The sequence below is a fragment of the Mixophyes fleayi genome, chromosome 4 (genome assembly GCF_038048845.1).
Source record: "Mixophyes fleayi isolate aMixFle1 chromosome 4, aMixFle1.hap1, whole genome shotgun sequence".
NCBI classification, from domain to species: domain Eukaryota; kingdom Metazoa; phylum Chordata; class Amphibia; order Anura; family Limnodynastidae; genus Mixophyes; species Mixophyes fleayi.
The window spans coordinates 7897282-7917555 of NC_134405.1; the positions used below are offsets into that span (position 1 = coordinate 7897282).

The following is a 20274-nucleotide window of genomic DNA, read 5'->3' on the forward strand; positions in this document are numbered from 1 at the left end:
GTGGGCTTATTGTTTAATCAATGGGACTTAACAAGCTTTCCAGATTGTGTGGGTTGGAAGGCAATTTGATTATGTTCTCACTGAGCCCTATTAACTTGGGACAGATAAGAAAAGTTTAGCCCCAAGTCAGCCCAGAATATATTGGCACCATAGAGTTCACTATAGGGAATATTACTACAGCAGGGTATAAAGCTAGGGTGCATACTGTCTGAGAGTGAGCTACTTCATTGGAAGGCTGAGCAGGAATTCTGGTTCTGACAGTCTGTTCTTTCCATATTTGGTTTAAGCTGCCATGTGAGACGATATGCCAGACTGTGAGACACGGAGCTATTCCCTTTTGTGACCCAGAATAATAGACTTTGTCACTACCTCAAATCACTGTCAGGGACTGTTTGGCTGCTACATCCCACTAAGTCATACAGAGCGGTTATACAGACATTTTAGCGGACATTTCCCTGTGCCTTCTGTTAGCTTTGGCTGAAAACTGGAACTTTTTACTGTATTGTGTGAATTTTAAAAATAGGATGTTGCTTTTTTTAAAAAAAAATAGGTCAAGGGAAAGATTGGGTGAAAAGGGATCCAATTTATTTTTCTAAATTTGACATTTCCAAGGCTGATTATTTTCTTTGTGCTGCCTTAATAAAATACAATCAGATGTAGACTTGTCTGCTTCTCAGAGTATCTGTTGTGTCTCCTGCAGTCACATGGTCATCTCATCTTGACTATCCCAGTGCTTTCTTAAATTTAATATTTCTAGACCGAAATAATCCCCTCCCCTCCAGGACACCCTTGCCCCCCCTCTCTCTTTCTGTTAATAACACTACCCTCCTTTCTGTCCCTTAAATCTGCTGCCTAGGGGGTCATCCTCGACTCTTCTCTTTACTTCAAACCTCACATACTTTCACTCTCAAAATCCTGCTTCTTACACCTCTGGAATATATCCAAGATCCAGGTCTTTCTCACATGGGAGCCATCAAAACTCGTATTCGCTTCCTTGTAATCTCTTGCCTTGATTACTGTAGCCTTTTTCACTCTGGCCTATCCAACTCCAACCTTCCCCCTCTTAAATCTAGCCTCAATGCTGCTTCACAACTTATTTCTCTCTCCCTCTGCACTATCTCTGATGCCCTCTCCGCCAGTCCCTACATTGATTCCTTGAAGCCTACAGAATTAAATTTTAAACTCCTAAAATACAAATCTCTCATCCAATACTTGTGGCTGCTCTGCCAGTGACTGCCACCTCACTACTTCACTGAATACCTCTTCCTACTGCTGCCTCCAGGACTTCACCTGGGCTGCTCTCCAGTTGTGAAATGATCTCCCATGTCCTATTAGATTAATCTCTACTCTCCAAAGCTTTAAACATGCCCTTAAGACTAATTTGTTCATTGAAGCCTATCAGCCCTCCTTCTAACTCCCATTTATTGTCTACCATCTCCATTCCCCCACTCGGAACAACCCTATTTATTTCTTCCTTCTTCCTTTAGGATGTAATTTCTCATGTGGAGGGACTTCTTTCCTCGTGTACTCTTTCTACTATTCCATCAGTCTCGCTACCTCTTGGCTGCTTCCTTAGGCCTGTTCTCTTGAGTTCAGGATTACTGCACATTGGACATTACAATAACTCTCACTTCCTGTCTTGTAAATAATTTTATCTACATTACCCTGTTATCTGTTTGTGTTTGTTTATTCAATATGTCAGGTCTTTATATTTTTTTCATGTAGTATGTGTTATGTAATGGGCTAAAGATCAATGCTGACTGTATATGTCAAGTACGGTGCAGCAGACCTTTTATCGCACCTAAAAAATAAAAAATAATTTGATGTATATTTTCTTATACTGAGCTAATAATTATTGGCAGTAAGACCCTGTGTTCAAATTTCAGTATAGATAAAAAAGACATAGCTGATATATTTGCTGTATTTTAATAATAATAATAACAACGTATCTTTTCAGTGTTTTTATTAGAATTTAAGTTACAACCTAGAAAAGTCCATATTTATACATATTTTGCAAATGTATGGTAATGTTTATAGATATTCTTGCATTGCTAAGTGAGCTATTCAACTCTGTTCTATGAACTCTGCTGACATTAACTTATCTGCTATAGTATCCTAACGGCTATTTCTAATCATTGTATGCATAAATCTTTGAATCATGTTCCTGAGGGTGCTATCACCTGCTTTTTAACAAGTGAAAAGGAGTTTTTTTTCTGTAAAATTAATTTGATTGTTTTAAAGTCGGTTCTTTGATATATATAATTCTAGTTTAATCTAGATGAATATCATTAATAATCTGCCTTTACAAATTAATTTACTTATATATTTTGTTATGGTTTATTTTTAACAATGAATAATATGGTGTCAGTGTTACTATTGATATTCAGAACATACCTTTCTGCTCACACTCTCTGTCTAGATAATAGATTAATCCTAAACAATAGGTCCATTTGTTGACATAACAGGATGTCAGACTGCGCTGATCTAATTAGAATGGGAGATTTTACCACCTGCCAAGGTCTAATTACAATTTTCCTTTGTAGTAAGTAGGAATGTTTATATCTCATTTACATATCAGTGGGATTTACATGAGAGACCTGGAGACAAACAGTCTGAGAACCTTCTGGTCATCCCGGGAACTATTGAAGAGAGATGGGGAGGAATGACTATAAATAGGCAGTATCAGCCCAGTGTTAGTGAGTTGGTGGCTGGAGAGCTGGAAGGATGGAACAGTAAGAATGATCAGGAGGGAAAGAGATAGAAGGAGAAATCTTCAGAGTAAGGTAATGATATTATACATAAGAATATACTGATACATACAGAATTACAATTATTAGCATTCTCTACTGTGCATTGTATAATCTGTACTTTGTATTATCCATTAGTAAAAGTGTTATTGCAAGACAAAGCTGGGAAAACATGTGTTGAACTTTATATATCCTGATGATACATTGTACATTATATGTATCTGCTTTCCCCTATGGTTCTGGTGTAGCTAGATATAGAAAACCCTCTTTTGTATGAGTAAAACTTTTTTGAAGAGAACTTTCAGCGACACATATTGATTAGAGCACATCACTGTTTATTTAAAATTGTTTGATAATAATTCATTGTTTGGTGCTTTTTCTTGTGTGATACTTTGTAGATATACCTGAAGCAGTTGTCTAAGGAAAGAGCAGCCTCCTGTATGGTGTTAATTTATTTGTTTTGATTTTTATTTGTTTATTACTATTATTTTGTAATCAGTTAGCGCCACAAAGTTTATTCTTGTGAAGATATATAGATATGTACTCACTGGTCACTTTATTAAATACATATTTCTAGTACTGCGTACTACCCCCCTTTAGGTTGCTGCCGCATGAATTACTGATTATATATTTACATTACTGAAAAGTGTCTAATTTTAATTTTTAATACTTTTACTTCTTTAGTGTACTTGTTGTGAAACACCTACATCTAAAGATGTAAACTGTTAAATAATAGTGAGTATGTGGGGAGTCTTTTTAGTACAGATAGGCCTTTACATATTTAATTTAAGTATGTATGATTCTGTATCGCTGTACACAAAAATAAAAACAGTGATTAATGTCTGAGTCATAATTATTAGTTTATAAAACATGTTTGTATTCCGTATCCAATATAACATTACTATTGTTCAAGTAGTTTCATTAATATAATGATTAGGCTGCTAAATCTTAACATTGTTTTTGATTACAGGTGAATTAATGAGCAGAATTCCCATTAATAACAGAAGACATCTTGTAAAGGTCCTTGTTCTCTGAGCATCTCAGTGTTCTAAAAACTCACCTACAAGTCATCTATACTACAGTGATCAATTCTTACAGCAGCTAACTTCATTTCTGAAAAGGAGAAACTTTCTACAACTAATTTGTTATCAAACAGAAGATGAATCTAAAAGGAGATAATCCCTATCTGTGCTCTGAATGTGACAAAACATTTTCACATAAGTCAAAACTGATTACACATCAGAGGAATCACACAGGAGAGAAACCATTTAATTGCTCTGAGTGTAGCAAATGTTTTACCCAGAAATCAAAGCTTATTGTACATCAGAGGATTCACACAGGAGAGAAACCATATAAATGCCCTGAGTGTAGCAAGTATTTTGACTACAATGCAAATCTTGTAAGACATCTGATGACTCACACAGGAGAGAAACCATTTAAATGTTCTGAGTGTTGCAAGTGCTTTACCGAGAATGCAAATCTGGTTGAACATCAGAGGATTCACACAGGAGAGAAATTATTTAAATGCTCTGAATGTAGCAAATGTTTCACCCAGAAATCACATCTTATTGTACATCAGAGGATTCATACAGGAGAGAAACCATTTAAATGTTCTGAATGTAGCAAGTGTTTTGGCTACAATGCATCTCTTGTAAAACATCTGATGACTCACACAGGAGAGAAACCATTTAAATGTTCTGAGTGTAGCAAGTGCTTTACCAAAAATGCAAATCTGGTTGAACATCAGAGGATTCACACAGGAGAGAAACCATTTAAATGCTCTGAATGTAGCAAATGTTTCACCCAGAGATCACATCTTATTATACATCAGAGGATTCACACAAGAGAGAAACCATTTAAATGTTCTGAATGTAGAAAATGTTTCACACAGAAATCAAATCTTGTTGTACATCAGAAGGTTCACATGAGATATAAACCATAAAAGAATAGAGCAGTCTGGTAATTGGACTTAGGATCATTTTCTTACCTGTCGTGATTTTCCTGTTATCATCTAGAGCTGTATATAACTAGAACTAGACAATGACAAAGTGGAAGCCCTTGTTAAGCTCTGTAATATACCACTGTTCTGCTCATGCAGGTGCTGGGACTAGTATATAAAATAATGTCCTATCTAGTAGAGATTTCCAGCAGCTCTTCTCAGTACTGGGATTACTTCTATGTCAGACAGAGCTATCAGCACTGAATATTTCTATAGGTACACTGCACACTGCCCTGTTTTACACTACATGTGCTTCTATTGGTCTATATTATAGCCTCCGTGTTCTTTACCTCATACTTTTCTATTATTGTCTTATCTCCCTCTGTTAACTATATATACAGAAAGGGTTATTTAGTAAATGTTGAATGTAAAATACTGTTACTGTAGCCTATAACAACCAGATCATCACATTTGCTGGTTTGATGATAGCAGGCTGCTAATAGCTGATATCTAGTTGCTATGGGTTACAGCACATTCTTGTTCTTCACACCATATTATTAAATAAGTCCCAAGGAGGACACATTGTTTCCCAGGGTACCTGTAAAGGTCCTTCAAAAGTATTTATTTTATTTTCTATAGTGATCGTCATCAGACAGCACTGACCTGTATATAGACTGAAGGACCATGTTCACACAATATTTGTAATTACCATTTATGTTACTGGCAGCTGTTTCTATCACACTTGATGTTTAATAAAATGTGATATTGATAAATGTGGAGATTCTGTTTTTGATTGGGGAATTAATATATTTTTCAGTAGTAATGAGTATTATACTCTCTGCTACATTTTAGATGATGGAACCAGGGGTGATAATTAGGTGGTCATCCTTCCTGACAACTTGGCAACCAATTATGAAAACACAGCAAGTGTCACGGGCACTAGGAGTTTTACCCAGAATTCACCAGGTGTAACTACACTTACCAGAAGTGCGGACCTCTGGGTAGTGTGGTGAATCAGTGGAACCATACAGTAGAATAGAGGAAAGGAATGTCAATAGTATAAATGCTGAGTCTTGGCACCGTGGAACTATGATGGTTCAGCAGTTTAGTAAACAGGATCAAATGAGAAAAGAGTCCAAGTGCTTAGCATGCAGGTAGCATATATCAGGCCAGTACTTGATAACTGGGTAAAGTTAGGCAACGACCAATCAACAATATAGTAGAAAAGTCAGCGACTTGCAGCTACAATACAGAGGCACTTGTAGACTTTAGTCCAGCTAATAGGTACCATACAGAGTAGTAGCTATATCACAAGGAAACATGAATGGTCTTCAGCTGGTAAGTTTCACCACGGATATGTAGAGAAGACTTGTCCAGCGCAGGTGTTGTAACAGAATAGCGTGAGTGGTTTGCAATTGGCAAGTTGTACCACTGATGTGAAGGGAAGACTTGTCCAGGTGTAGGCGTGGAACGGAGTAACGTGAGTGGTCTGCAATAGGCAAGTTGTACCACTGATGTGTAGGAAAGACTTGTCCAGGCGCAGGCAGGGAACGGAGTAACGTGAGTGGTCTGCAATAGGCAAGTTGTACCACTGATGTGAAGGGAAGACTTGTCCAGGTGTAGGCGTGGAACAGAGTGACGTGAGTGGTCTGCAATAGGCAAGTTAGGCAAGTGAGGTAGCGAGAGTAGTCTGCAGCGGGTAAGTTCTACTACCGATGTGGAGAGAAGACTTGTCCAGAAGCAGGCAGGTAACAGAGGTAGTGAAAGTAGTCTGCAGCGGGTAAGTTCTACTACCAATGTGGAGAGGAGACTTGTCCAGAAGCAGGCAGGTAACAGAGGTAGTGAGAGTAGACTGCAGCGGGTAAGTTCTACTACTGATGTGGAGAGGAGACTTGTCCAGAAGCAGGCAGGTAACGGAGGTAGTGAGAGTAGTCTGCAGCGGGTAAGTTCTACTACCGATGTGGAGAGGAGACTTGTCCAGAAGCAGGCAGGTAACGGAGGTAGCGAGAGTAATCTGCAGCGGGTAAGTTCTACTACCGATGTGGAGAGAAGACTTGTCCAGGAGCAGGCAGGTAACGGAGGTAGCGAGAGTAGACTGAAGCGGGTAAGTTCTACTACCGATGTGGAGAGGAGACTTGTCCAGAAGCAGGCAGGTAACGGAGGTAGCAAGAGTAGTCTGCAGCGGGTAAGTTCTACTACCGATGTGGAGAGAAGACTTGTCCAGAAGCAGGCAGGTAACAGAGGTAGTGAAAGTAGTCTGCAGCGGGTAAGTTCTACTACCAATGTGGAGAGGAGACTTGTCCAGAAGCAGGCAGGTAACAGAGGTAGTGAGAGTAGACTGCAGCGGGTAAGTTCTACTACTGATGTGGAGAGGAGACTTGTCCAGAAGCAGGCAGGTAACGGAGGTAGTGAGAGTAGTCTGCAGCGGGTAAGTTCTACTACCGATGTGGAGAGGAGACTTGTCCAGAAGCAGGCAGGTAACGGAGGTAGCGAGAGTAATCTGCAGCGGGTAAGTTCTACTACCGATGTGGAGAGAAGACTTGTCCAGGAGCAGGCAGGTAACGGAGGTAGCGAGAGTAGACTGCAGCGGGTAAGTTCTACTACCGATGTGGAGAGGAGACTTGTCCAGAAGCAGGCAGGTAACGGAGGTAGCGAGAGTAGTCTGCAGCGGGTAAGTTCTACTACCGATGTGGAGAGAAGACTTGTCCAAGAGCAGGCAGGTAACGGAGGTAGCGAGAGTAGTCTGCAGCGGGTAAGTTCTACTACCGATGTGGAGAGGAGACTTGTCCAGGTGCAGGCAGGTAACGGAGGTAGCGAGAGTAGACTGCAGCGGGTAAGTTCTACTACCGATGTGGAGAGGAGACTTGTCCAGAAGCAGGCAGGTAACGGAGGTAGCGAGAGTAGTCTGCAGCGGGTAAGTTCTACTACCGATGTGGAGAGGAGACTTGTCCAGAAGCAGGCAGGTAACGGAGGTAGCGAGAGTATTCTGCAGCGGGTAAGTTCTACTACCGATGTGGAGAGGAGACTTGTCCAGGTGCAGGCAGGTAACAGAGGTAGCGAGAGTAGACTGCAGCGGGTAAGTTCTACTACCGATGTGGAGAGGAGACTTGTCCAGGTGCAGGCAGGTAACGGAGGTAGCGAGAGTAGTCTGCAGCGGGTAAGTTCTACTACCGATGTGGAGAGAAGACTTGTCCAGGAGCAGGCAGGTAACGGAGGTAGCGAGAGTATTCTGCAGCGGGTAAGTTCTACTACCGATGTGGAGAGGAGACTTGTCCAGGTGCAGGCAGGTAACAGAGGTAGCGAGAGTAGACTGCAGCGGGTAAGTTCTACTACCGATGTGGAGAGGAGACTTGTCCAGGAGCAGGCAGGTAACGGAGGTAGCGAGAGTAGTCTGCAGCGGGTAAGTTCTACTACCGATGTGGAGAGGAGACTTGTCCAGGTGCAGGCAGGTAACGGAGGTAGCGAGAGTAGTCTGCAGCGGGTAAGTTCTACTACCGATGTGGAGAGGAGACTTGTCCAGGAGCAGGCAGGTAACGGAGGTAGCGAGAGTAGACTGCAGCGGGTAAGTTCTACTACCGATGTGGAGAGGAGACTTGTCCAGAAGCAGGCAGGTAACAGAGGTAGCGAGAGTAGACTGCAGCGGGTAAGTTCTACTACCGATGTGGAGAGGAGACTTGTCCAGAAGCAGGCAGGTAACGGAGGTAGCGAGAGTAGTCTGCAGCGGGTAAATTCTACTACCGATGTGGAGAGGAGACTTGTCCAGGAGCAGGCAGGTAACAGAGGTAGCGAGAGTAGACTGCAGCGGGTAAGTTCTACTACCGATGTGGAGAGGAGACTTGTCCAGAAGCAGGCAGGTAACGGAGGTAGCGAGAGTAGTCTGCAGCGGGTAAGTTCTACTACCGATGTGGAGAGGAGACTTGTCCAGGAGCAGGCAGGTAACAGAGGTAGCGAGAGTAGACTGCAGCGGGTAAGTTCTACTACCGATGTGGAGAGGAGACTTGTCCAGAAGCAGGCAGGTAACGGAGGTAGCGAGAGTAGTCTGCAGCGGGTAAGTTCTACTACCGATGTGGAGAGGAGACTTGTCCAGGAGCAGGCAGGTAACACGAGCAGAAACAGGAAACACCTCAGAGTCTCAAGGAATGAGAACCAAGAACAGGCAAAGGTAATAGGGCAACAGGTGCCTTAAGTACTGAGAGGTGATTAATAGACCAATGAGACTAGAGGCGAGGTATTAACAGTTCAGGGTTTCTGCACATGCGCAATCTTAGTTAAGATGGCAGACGGCCACGACTCAGGAGAGGCGCCGGCAGGAGCGAGAGAGACCCATGTCCCAACCTAGAGGTACTAACAGTCCGGTGAGTGACAGCAAGGACACAATAGTAACATACAACAAATGTATTATCTTTCTGTTTTTTGTTGCCGTCTCTGAAATATAAACACAGGGGACTGATTCATCAAGGAACGTAAATGCCGATTTGTTGCGAATAATCCGCAAACTTAATCTCTGTATGCCTCAACTAAACACAACAACGATAAAATCAGCTCCGTACTGAAATTACACTTACTACAGCTTACAATTTTCAGAGAGGGAACGGGTCAGGGAAGGAGCATTCTCCCTTATTATATGTACAGTTAGGCCAAACATGGGCGCACGGACCCATGTCTGATTCAAGCTTTGGGCATATCAAAGGCCATATCTCTTGCTCCAGCTACATGACTAGTTAAGTTCTGATTACTAGGGGTGACAGTCTTGTATGCATGCTCTAACATGTGTTTGCAATCAGTAGCAACTGTAAAAAGGTATTTTATGTTCAGTAGACGTTAGGAGCACCCTAAAAAATGTATTTCAACTGGAAAAAAATATATAAAAATACACCTTTTGAAATTAAAACCACATTACTCTCAGTATGTGTGACTTAATGAATCAAACTCAGGGTCTTACTGCCAATCAGTAATTGCTCAGTAGAAGGAAAGATACATAGTATTCATAGGGGAAAATTCAATTAGGTACTGGTTTGCCGTAATGCGCAGAGTACCGAAGGTAATACAGGACCACAATAACGCAGATTTTCCTTTGCAGCCCTATGGGGTGCGAACAAAAATCAAGATTATTGCTGTGCCGCGGATTACCTTCACGCTCAGTAGAAGGACAGATACATAGTATTCCCTGCTAGCTGCTGTCTGTCCTTGTCTCCTGTCCTCCAGAGGAACAACTCACTGTGTAATGGTGGCTAATTAAGAACACTAAACTAACATCTCCCCATTATATATATATATATATATATATATATATATATATATATATATATATATACACATATCCATCAGCTCCAGTACCCTCCAATACCCTCAGACCACCTCCAGGCCCCACATAAAATTACTGCCCTACTTGAACTGCATTATTTGCATGAAAAAATAAAAATAAATAATAACTATTCTGTACCCACCAAGTCTACTCCCATATAGATATGCCCTTTATGGACTCCCTTTTCATGCAGAAGATAACCTTCCTATAGATCATTCCCATTTTACGGACACATTGTGGGGGGTTGTCTTATCATTTCATTAACACCCCACAACAATACTGAATGTGGTTGGATTAATCACTGCTTTCAATATGATCATTAGCTCTCGATATTGATGTCTTCATCAAAGACTTCTTTTATTTTAACACTTCTGATGACATTCCTCATCTTCATCATCATCGTTTATATATAGTGCACCACAGATACCATGGCGCTGGACAATCAGCTTATAGATATGACAAACATGGATATAGTACACATATTATCTGATCCATAAATACAAGTAAGTACAACAACATGTGCATGGATACTCATGAGCTGGCATACGGCTGGTATGGATACAAGTATGAGTTCCATGAGTGTGAGTGAACAAACAGCTGAAGGCTCCGCCATATCAGAGTCATTACTCCCTCTCTCTCTAGAATGTAACCTATCATGGGCAGAATCCTCTTTTCCCTGAGCCTCATGTCTGTCAGTCTCATATTTTAAAAACTGACAAGAGGAAGTGCTGGTTTGGGTCATACAATGCTCTGAGGTCATAGAACTTGATGGCTACAGTGTTGTACAGTGACATCGATCATTAGACTGTAGCCAGTGAGTGGATACTTTGTATCCATCTGCAGGGGATCCCAATACATAATGTTTGGCTGTATCCCTTAGAGGGAATATTGATCTGCCTCATTCATCAAGTTGTCTCCATATCTATCACCATCAAGGAGGTGACGTATGTCGTCCAGAGGTGTTATAATAAATGCCACAACCAAGATGGTTATGCTAAAAAGAAAACTTATATAGTCCGGCACTTTAAAACAAACAAGTAATCAAATCTCTATGTGTCAACATATACACAAATAGGAGATTTTTTTTTTTGTACTTTGTATTTTGGGATAAGATCACCTGCCCACATCAAGGCATCTCTTGGTGTAAAAACAAAACAAAAAAACAGCGCTGTAATTCAACAAATTCAAAATTGAGATACCAATCTTTTATTCATATAAACATATAATAGAGATATATCTAAAAAATATATTGAGATATAATAAAACACAGTTTGCTATAAATCTCATATAATCCAGCATGTGATAATTGCAGAAATCTTCTCACCAATCTCATATAATGATGATCACTTTTCTAGATTGTAATTAATTACAAACACTCTTATTAGCACCATAGGACACTAAGCAGCAGTCAATAAGTTCCAATGCTTATAGATGACAATTATTATCCAGCAATGTCCCATCAAGTCTTCTATAGAAGGATGATAGTCATATATGTGATGTCGTTTTAAAGCCATTGGATGTGTAGTTCTGAAACCAAATATAAGATGACTAATGTTTATGTCTGTACTTATAAATTCAGCAGCTGCGATCAACATTCCCACTAGCGGCTCTTACCTGATGGTGTTACTGTGACAACAATGATACTCTCTCACGGGATTGTTTTTTATCCCTTCTTAGTGCAGATGACCCATATGTTGTAGGTGTCCTTCATGGGTCCAGCGAGAGGGGATCCCTGCAGTGTGCCAGGAGATCTCTTAGATAGGTGCGTTCCTTGGTCCAACCAAGATGGCTCCAATGTTAAAGGAAAACATTCCTGCTTGTAATCATACCGCTTGGAATGACAGCTGAAATCGGTCCTTTTACGGTGATAATCAGTGAGTCCAGTTAAGGATCTAATCTTTGAGTTTGTCAGAGCAGAGGTGACTTGTTTCCTGATGTGTTTCCTTACCAACAAGGTAGCTTCATCGGAGGAATATAATCAGTCACAATTCAACAAACAATGTGGAGAGCTTATCCCAATATAACTATATTGTGCACAAAATTCTCCTATTGATGCACATGCTGAAACATAGTAATTTGTATATTACTTCTTTAGAGCGCTGGACTATATTTTCTTTTGTTTGCACATACACAGTGGTCTTAATTGTTCTGGCTGCACTCCTTGGTGTCACTGATCTCTAAAATGGTTCTGCTCTCTGTAAACAAAGCTGGGTGACCCCATTGGGGAGCCACACAATGCAAATGCAATTCCTTTCTTCTGCATATAACCGCAAAATATACATACACTGTGCAGTAACGTAACATGACGTTCACATGTATGATTGTATGCTTCTGTTCTTAAGGAACATAATACTGACTATTGTGTTGTAAAGTTAGCTATATAGTCATCTGTGTAATTCAATGTTTATGTTTGTATATTGTCTATCTAGTGGTTACTGATAATACAGTCAGGTGGGAGCCATAGATAATGTGGACTTATTGTCAAGCAGAGCGGTGATACAGACTTTTTAGCGGGTATTTCCCGGTGCCTTCTGTAAGCTTTGGGGTTATCAACTGGCTGGAAACTGTAACTATTCACTGTGTGATTTTAAAAAATAAGTCAACTTCTTTCACCAGTTTGGAGTTGTGCCCCAGTGATTAGAGAACCCACTGGTGGATACCATCCCTGGTATCTTTACACACTCCTGAGAAATGTTTTCAGAAGAAGCCCAAGTTATATGTCTGTGCTCCCTCATGTTTGTGGTTCTCCCAGGGGGATGAGTTGTGAGGGGGAAGGAGAGTGTGATGTGAATATAATTATTATTATTATTATTATTATTAATTTTTATTTATAGGGCGCCACTAGGTATCCGTAGCGTTGTACAGGGACAGACAGAAACACGATACAGGGTGAGACAGCACGGTACAGTTAACAAAAAGCACAGTAACTCTGAAGCTCAATGTACAGCTAGATGAGAGGTGAGAGCCCCCAGCGGGGTAGAGAGAGGGGTAGAAGGGCAGGAGGACCTCACGGAAGAGACAAGGAGCTGGAGAGCAGAGTTAAGGTGGTGGAGAACAGAAGGAGAGGAGGCCCTGCTCGAAGGAGCGTACAATCTAATATAATATACAAGTGACACTAATATGTAAATCTATTGTATGTTATTAAGGATATTAGTAGTCACCTTGGCTTTATATGTCTTGTATAAAAGTATCCTGCTTTCAGCATTGTGCCCTTATATTGTTGTGGATCACCTTGGTGGTTTCTACTATCCTTATGACTTACAATAGAGGGTGCATGGTCCTATATATGTGCAGAATGTTATGCAGCTGAAGATGATAACCTGCTCAGTCCTATGCATCCAAGTAACTTTACACATTCCACTAGCTGCACCCTTTAGTGGTCACTCACATTTATGTCATAGCAGCCCTTTTCACATTATATTATTATTTATTATATTGCTGTATTACGTTGGCCAGTTATGCCCTTTCATGGTAAGTCTTTTTTTAAATTATTATTATCTTTTATTTATAAGGCACAACAAGGGTTCTGAAGCGTCATACACTGTGAGTTAGAGCATAGAACACAATGACAAAATTACATAAGTACAAAAGGGACAGTAGTATTTAAATACAAACAACAAATTGACATAATTACATAAGGAAAACTCTAGGATAGAGAGCTTACATTCTAGAGGGGATGGGCAGACACAGAGTGGGTGAAACAAAGTGGGGTGAGCAGAGGTGGGGGATGCAGAGGTGGGAGAGTTAGGAGGAGGGCTGGTAGGCTTGAATGAAAACATGAGATTTAAGGGTATGTTTGAAGGCTTTGACACTGATCGATAGTCTAATTGGGAGTGGGGATGTGTTCCAGAGGTTGGGAACAGCACAGGTGAAATCCTGATGGTTGGAGCGGGAAGAGATAATCAGTGAGGAGGTGGGGCTGCTGTCATTGTGTGAGTGCAGTGGGTGGGAGGGAGTGTGTGTGAGGGTGGATATGTAGGGGGGAGGAATGTCTGAGGGATTTGCAGCGAAGGAGTTTGATTTGTATTCTGAAGTGTTCAGGGTTGATAGAGTAGGAGTGTATTGTGACATTTTGAAATGGCCAGAATTAATTAATTCCACTCTGATTCATATTATATCTGCTCTCTTCACACTATACCAGGTCTACCAGCTGTAATTTCTTGTGGTTTAATCATTGGAGATCTATATGTGTGTGTGTGTTAAGTCAATTTTGTGAATCACATTGAAATCAGAGTTACTGCTGATATACAGAACATATGTTTCTGCTCGCACCCTCTGCATAGACTGTAGGCTAATCCTAAACAAAAGATCCATTTGTTGACATATCAGGATGTCAGATACTGTGATCCTCTAATTAGAAGATGTTACCTCCTGACAATGTCTTATTAGAATTTGCCTTTGTAGTAAGTTACCTTAGGAATGTTTATACCCCATTTACAAGTCAATGAAGTTTACATGAGAGACACAGAGGTAAATAAATCAAGCTGAGAGTTTTCCGGTGCTTTGAAAAACCAATCAGATTCTAGCTATCATTTATTTAGTACATTCTACAAAATGATAGCTAGAATCTGATTGGTTGCTATAGGCAACATCTCCACTTTTTAATCCTGGAAAGCTCTCAGCTTGATACATTTACTCACTGGAGACAAATAGTCTGAGAACCTTCTGGTCATCCCGGGAACTATTGAAGAGAGATGGGGAGGAATGACTATAAATAGGCAGTATCAGCCCAGTGTTAGTAAGTTGGTGGCTGGAGAGCTGGAAGGATGGAACAGTAAGAATGATCAGGAGGGAAAGAGATAGAAGGAGAAATCTTCAGAGTAAGGTAATTATATTATGCCCAATAATATACTGAGACAAATATAAACATTTATAGATATTATGTTATAGATAATGGTTTGTAATACATATCGTATTTGTTTTTATCTTAACAATGATTATCTGGATAGTATTGTAATCTAATAGCATTATAATTATGCATATATATATATATATATATATATCCTTTGCATATTCTCTACATTGTATTATCTATTAGTAAACATTGTATTGTAAAACAACGCTGGGATTACATGTGTTGAACTTTATATATCCTGATAATACATTGTACATTATATGTATCTCCTTCTCCTATGGATCAGGTGTAGCTAGATATTCATGAACCATTACAAATATTATTGTACATTTGTAATATATTCGTAAATATATTTATGGACATTTCTAGATTTTTATCTTATTTGTATGAGTCATATATGTTAGGACAGGAATAATTTAGATCTCACATATTCATAAAAGCCAACTTTTGTTGCACAATTACTTAAGATTAAGACCCAAATAGGTTCATGAACCAACCACTGTATACATGATAATGAATTTAGTGTGGCAATAATTCTATAGCTAATAACACCCATAAAGTGATAGATAAACTTAAGAACTGATTGGCCATTTAACTAGGTGCTGAAATAGAATTTATAACCCAGCACTAAGGAATTAATTAACCCAATCCTAACAACGATGAGTTCATGAAAAGGAATATTACTGACTAACTTGATCATAAAATGACTTCAAGAAATGAATGACAAATTGTACAATACTTGTTACACTTGCAGTATTATCATTTGATCCACTCAGATCAAGAGAAATATTGTATTACTATCATTATTTGTTTAAGGGTTTAATTACTTTTTGTTAAAAAAAAATCCTACTGATCACCGGCTGCTTAGATAGAGAATAGCGCGTTTATACCGCTGGTTTATGGAAATCTAAGTTGTTTATCATCTCATCAAACCTCATTTATCACCAGCTGCTCTGACCAATAATAATGTACTTTGTGCCGCTGATTTACATCTTATAATAACTACAGGCGACCACTATACACATTGGAAGATGAGTGCACTGATCAGAACTTGATAGCAAAACAATATTTATCATGTTACGTGTGGACCAATTAATAAATTTTCAAGTGTAACAAGTGTTGTGGAATTTATTGATTTATTATTATTTTGACTTAGTAATCTTTTAATAAAGTATATATATATAGATAGATAGATAGATAGATAGATAGATAGATAGATAGATAGATAGATAGATATTCCTTGATACAGGAAGGAACAAAGATGAATCCTTTCGGTAGGATTTTTTCTTCAATTATAGACAATGTTCTTTTAGTAAGATTGTAAATTACGGTTTGCTGACACCCGTCGGTGATATTTGCAACCTTGTGCCGTGAGCCACATCCCCTCAGGTGTCGTCTTTTCCTTTTTCTCTGCCTTTTGCACTGGTATAATTCACTCCTAAAAAAAACAGTCTGAAGAGGAGCCACGTGCATTATCCATACTGGAAAGGGGGTGATTTCTTCCTCACTAGGTCTAGTTTCCTGGAAACAGACACCTCTTCTTTGAAAGTGACTGTTGGGACTATGGGATCTAGTAGGTTCATTCCCCAAAAGACAAGGTTATACTATATTTATCTTATAGTCTAGAGGAGCTTGGTGGAGTTTGACCTTATTGAAGGAGAGAAGCTCTTCCCCATATTTAGCTGCCTGATCAGACACCTTCTTAAATCAAACATTCTATATGATGATAACATGTAAATCATTAATCTTGGTGATTTAATTTCTAACATCCACCAGGTCCTTCGTTGCCTCCTCAGTAACAACAAGGATCAAATTCATGGAATATTTATTTAAAATTATCCAACATGTTCTACAGAATTCAGTGTTTGTACGGTCTATAGTGGGCTGGATATTGAATCTAAAGAATCTGGGTATTTATTTAGCTTTATAATAGTGAGTTAAATGGCTGAATGAAATGTAAATCCACCTCTCTTTTCTGTAATGTCAAAAATATATTATAAATAACTTTAGAACTTGTAGTGTCTGCATTATCGGGTAAAGTCTCAGAATGAATAATTTTACTGGCTTCATCCTCTGAAGAGGACAATATCTCAGCATGTAGCAGGTTTCCACCTATTAGATCTGCAAAAGCAGATAAAAAGCAACAAAACATCCACCAAATGCCAATAACAATAAGATTGAGTCTCTATATGTAAGTATAAATCAGTTATTAAATTATATAAATCTGGACATTAATATAAATCTATATATTCTCTATTATCACACTATGGTATCATGTGTGTAACATATTGTAAATTGATTTGGGCAGGGCCATCTTTACCTTCTATCTGCCTAAACAATAGGTGAATCCTAAACAAAGGTCCCCTTGTTGACATAACAGGATGTCAGAAACTGCGATGATCTAATTAGAAGATTTTACCACCTGCTGAGGTCTAATTAGAATTTTCCTTTGTATTCACTGATCTCAGGAATGTTTATACCCCATTTACAAGTCAAGGAGGTTTACATGAGAAGCTGCTCTGATGAAAGAATATGTATGAACATTATGAGACCTTAATTTAAATTGGATAGAAACAGTCTGAGAATATCTTTTGGTCATCTCGGGAACTACTGAAGAGAGATGGGGAGGAATTGTTATAAATAGGCATTATCTGGCTTTTGTCAGTTAGTTAATGGTTGAATTGGTGGCTGGAGGACTGGAAGGTGGAACAGTAAGAATGAGCAGAAAGTAAATACATTGAAGGCAAACTCAACAGTGTAAGGTAATTATTTTATGCCTAATAAGATAATGTAACATACACAAACGATTAGATATTGTCTTGATATGAATCTGGTATGAGTTATTGCCTTAAATGTTCTGCCCTAACAATGTTTATATAATTTATATGGCAATGTAACAGAATTATAAATATAGTTTTAATGATACACTAATAAGAATTGTATATTCTATAACTTCTTTCTATCTATATATGTTGTGGTACTGTGGGATCATGTGTGTAATGTTGTAATATAGGTCCTCAATTACTTAAGATTTAGACCCAAATAGGTTAATGAACCAACCACTGTATACATGATAATGAATTTAGTGTGCCAATAATTCTGTAACTAACAACACACATAAAGCGATAGATATACTTAAGAACTGATTGGCCATTTTACTAGGTGCTGATAAAGAATTTATAACACAGCACTGAGGAATTATTTAATATTAATTACTTTTTGTTTAAAAAAAATCCCACTGATCACTGGCTGCTTAGATAGAGAATAGCGCGTTTATACCGCTGGTTTATGGAAATCTAAATTGTTTATCATCTCATCAAACCTCATTTATCACCAGCTGCAAAGACCATTAATAATGTACTTTGTGCTGCTGATTTACATCTTTTTATAGCTACAGAAGACCTCCATATATCATTGGAAGATCAGTGCACTGATCCAAACTTGATAGCAATACAATATTTATCTTGTTATGTGTGGACCAATTAATACATTTTTAAGTGTAACAAGTATTATGGAATTTATTACACAGGTCTGCAAAAAAACTGACTGATTCCATAAGTAACAGTTGATCACATTATTCTCAGAAGTAGATCTCTGCTTTCAGCATTTGCGCTGTGTCAGCTCACGGTACCAGGAGGGACATAAGAACTGAGACATTCGATATGTATTGTGAGATCTATTTTTCTCTGACATTTTAAGACAGAACACTGGTAATTGAAGGATTTTAGATCTCACTACTCACCTTTATACTGACTGTCTCCTTACATTCTTGGATTCTAAGAATGATTGACATTGCACAGTGAGCTATTAAAACCTGTTCTCTGAACTCGTCTGACATTAACTTATCTGATATATTATCCTAACAGCTATTTCTAATCATTGTATGCATTAATCTTTGCATCATGTTCCTTAGGGTGCTATCACCTGCTTTTTAACAATTGAAAAGGAGTTTTCTATTCTGTAAAATTAATTTGATTGTTTTAAATTAGGTTATTTACTGTCTATCATTCTGGTTTAATTTAGATGAATGTCATTAATAATCTGTCTTTACAAATTAAATTACTTATATATTTTGTTATGGTTTATTTTTAACAATGAATAATATGGTGTCAGTGTTACTGCTGATATTCAGAACATACCTTTCTGTTCTCACTATCTGTCTATATAATATATAAATCCTAAACAAAAGGTCCATTTGTTGACATAACAGAATGTCAGACTGCGCTGATCTAATTAGAAGATTTTACCACCTGCTGAGGTCTAATTAGAATTTTCCTTTGTATTCAGTGACCTTAGGAATGTTTATACGTCATTTACATGTCAGTGAGATTAACATGAGAGACCTGGAGACAAACAGTCTGAGAACCTTCTGGTCATCCCGGGAACTATTGAAGAGAGATGGGGAGGAATGACTATAAATAGGCAGTATCAGCCCAGTGTTAGTGAGTTGGTGGCTGGAGAGCTGGAAGGAGGGAACAGTAAGAATGATCAGGAGGGAAAGAGATAGAAGGAGAAATCTTCAGAGTAAGGTAATTATATTATACATAAGAATATACTGATATATACACAAATTTTTTATTATGCCCAATAATATACTGAGACAAACACAAACATTTATAGATATTATGTTATAGATATTGTTTTGTAATACATTTTGTATATGTTTTTATCTTATCAATGATTATCTGGGTAGCATTGTAATCCAACAGCATTATAATTATTAGGGTACATTACTGTACATTGCATATTCTGTACATTATAATATCTATTAGTAAATATTGTATTGACAAACAAAGCTGGGAAAACATGTGTTGAACATTATATATCCTGATAATACATTCTACATTATATGTATCTGCTTTCCCCTATGGTTCAGGTGTAGCCAGATATACATGAACCTATCTTTATTTTAAGAGTAAAACTTTTTTGAAGAGAACCTTCAGCCAATTGTTTGCAGAAGACAACACATATATCAGATAAGCTTTATATCTAATTTCCTTAGGTATATAAATATTGATTAGAGCATATCACTTTATATTTAAATTTATTTGATAATACTGCACTGTTTGGTGCTTTTTCTTGTGTGATGCTTTGTGGATGTATACCTGGGACAGGTGTATATGGAAAGAGCAGTCTCCTGTATGGCGTTAATTTATTTCATTTTTATTTGTTTATTACTATTATTGTGTAATCAGTTAACACCACAAAGGTTATTCTTGTGAAGATATACATATATGTACTCCTTATTGGATACACATTTCAAGTACTGCTTAGGATCCCCTTTAGGTTACTGTCACATGAATTACTGACTATATATTACATTACTGGAGAGTGTCTAAATGTTAACACTTGTTCTTCTTTAGTGTACTTGTTGTGAATTTTATTCACAGGAGAAACACTTACATCTAAAGATGTAAATTGTTAAATA

At 38.4% G+C, this 20274-nt stretch overlaps 1 protein-coding gene across 1 annotated transcript in view; it reads left to right on the forward strand.

Annotated features, from left to right (window-relative positions):
- LOC142149622 (uncharacterized) overlaps nt 1-20274 on the forward strand; it is a 276122-nt gene that overhangs the window by 242125 nt on the left and 13723 nt on the right. The window contains 2 exon segments of the mRNA XM_075204945.1: nt 3923-4665; nt 15726-15741. Coding sequence (XP_075061046.1) covers nt 3923-4665; nt 15726-15741 — 759 coding nt within the window.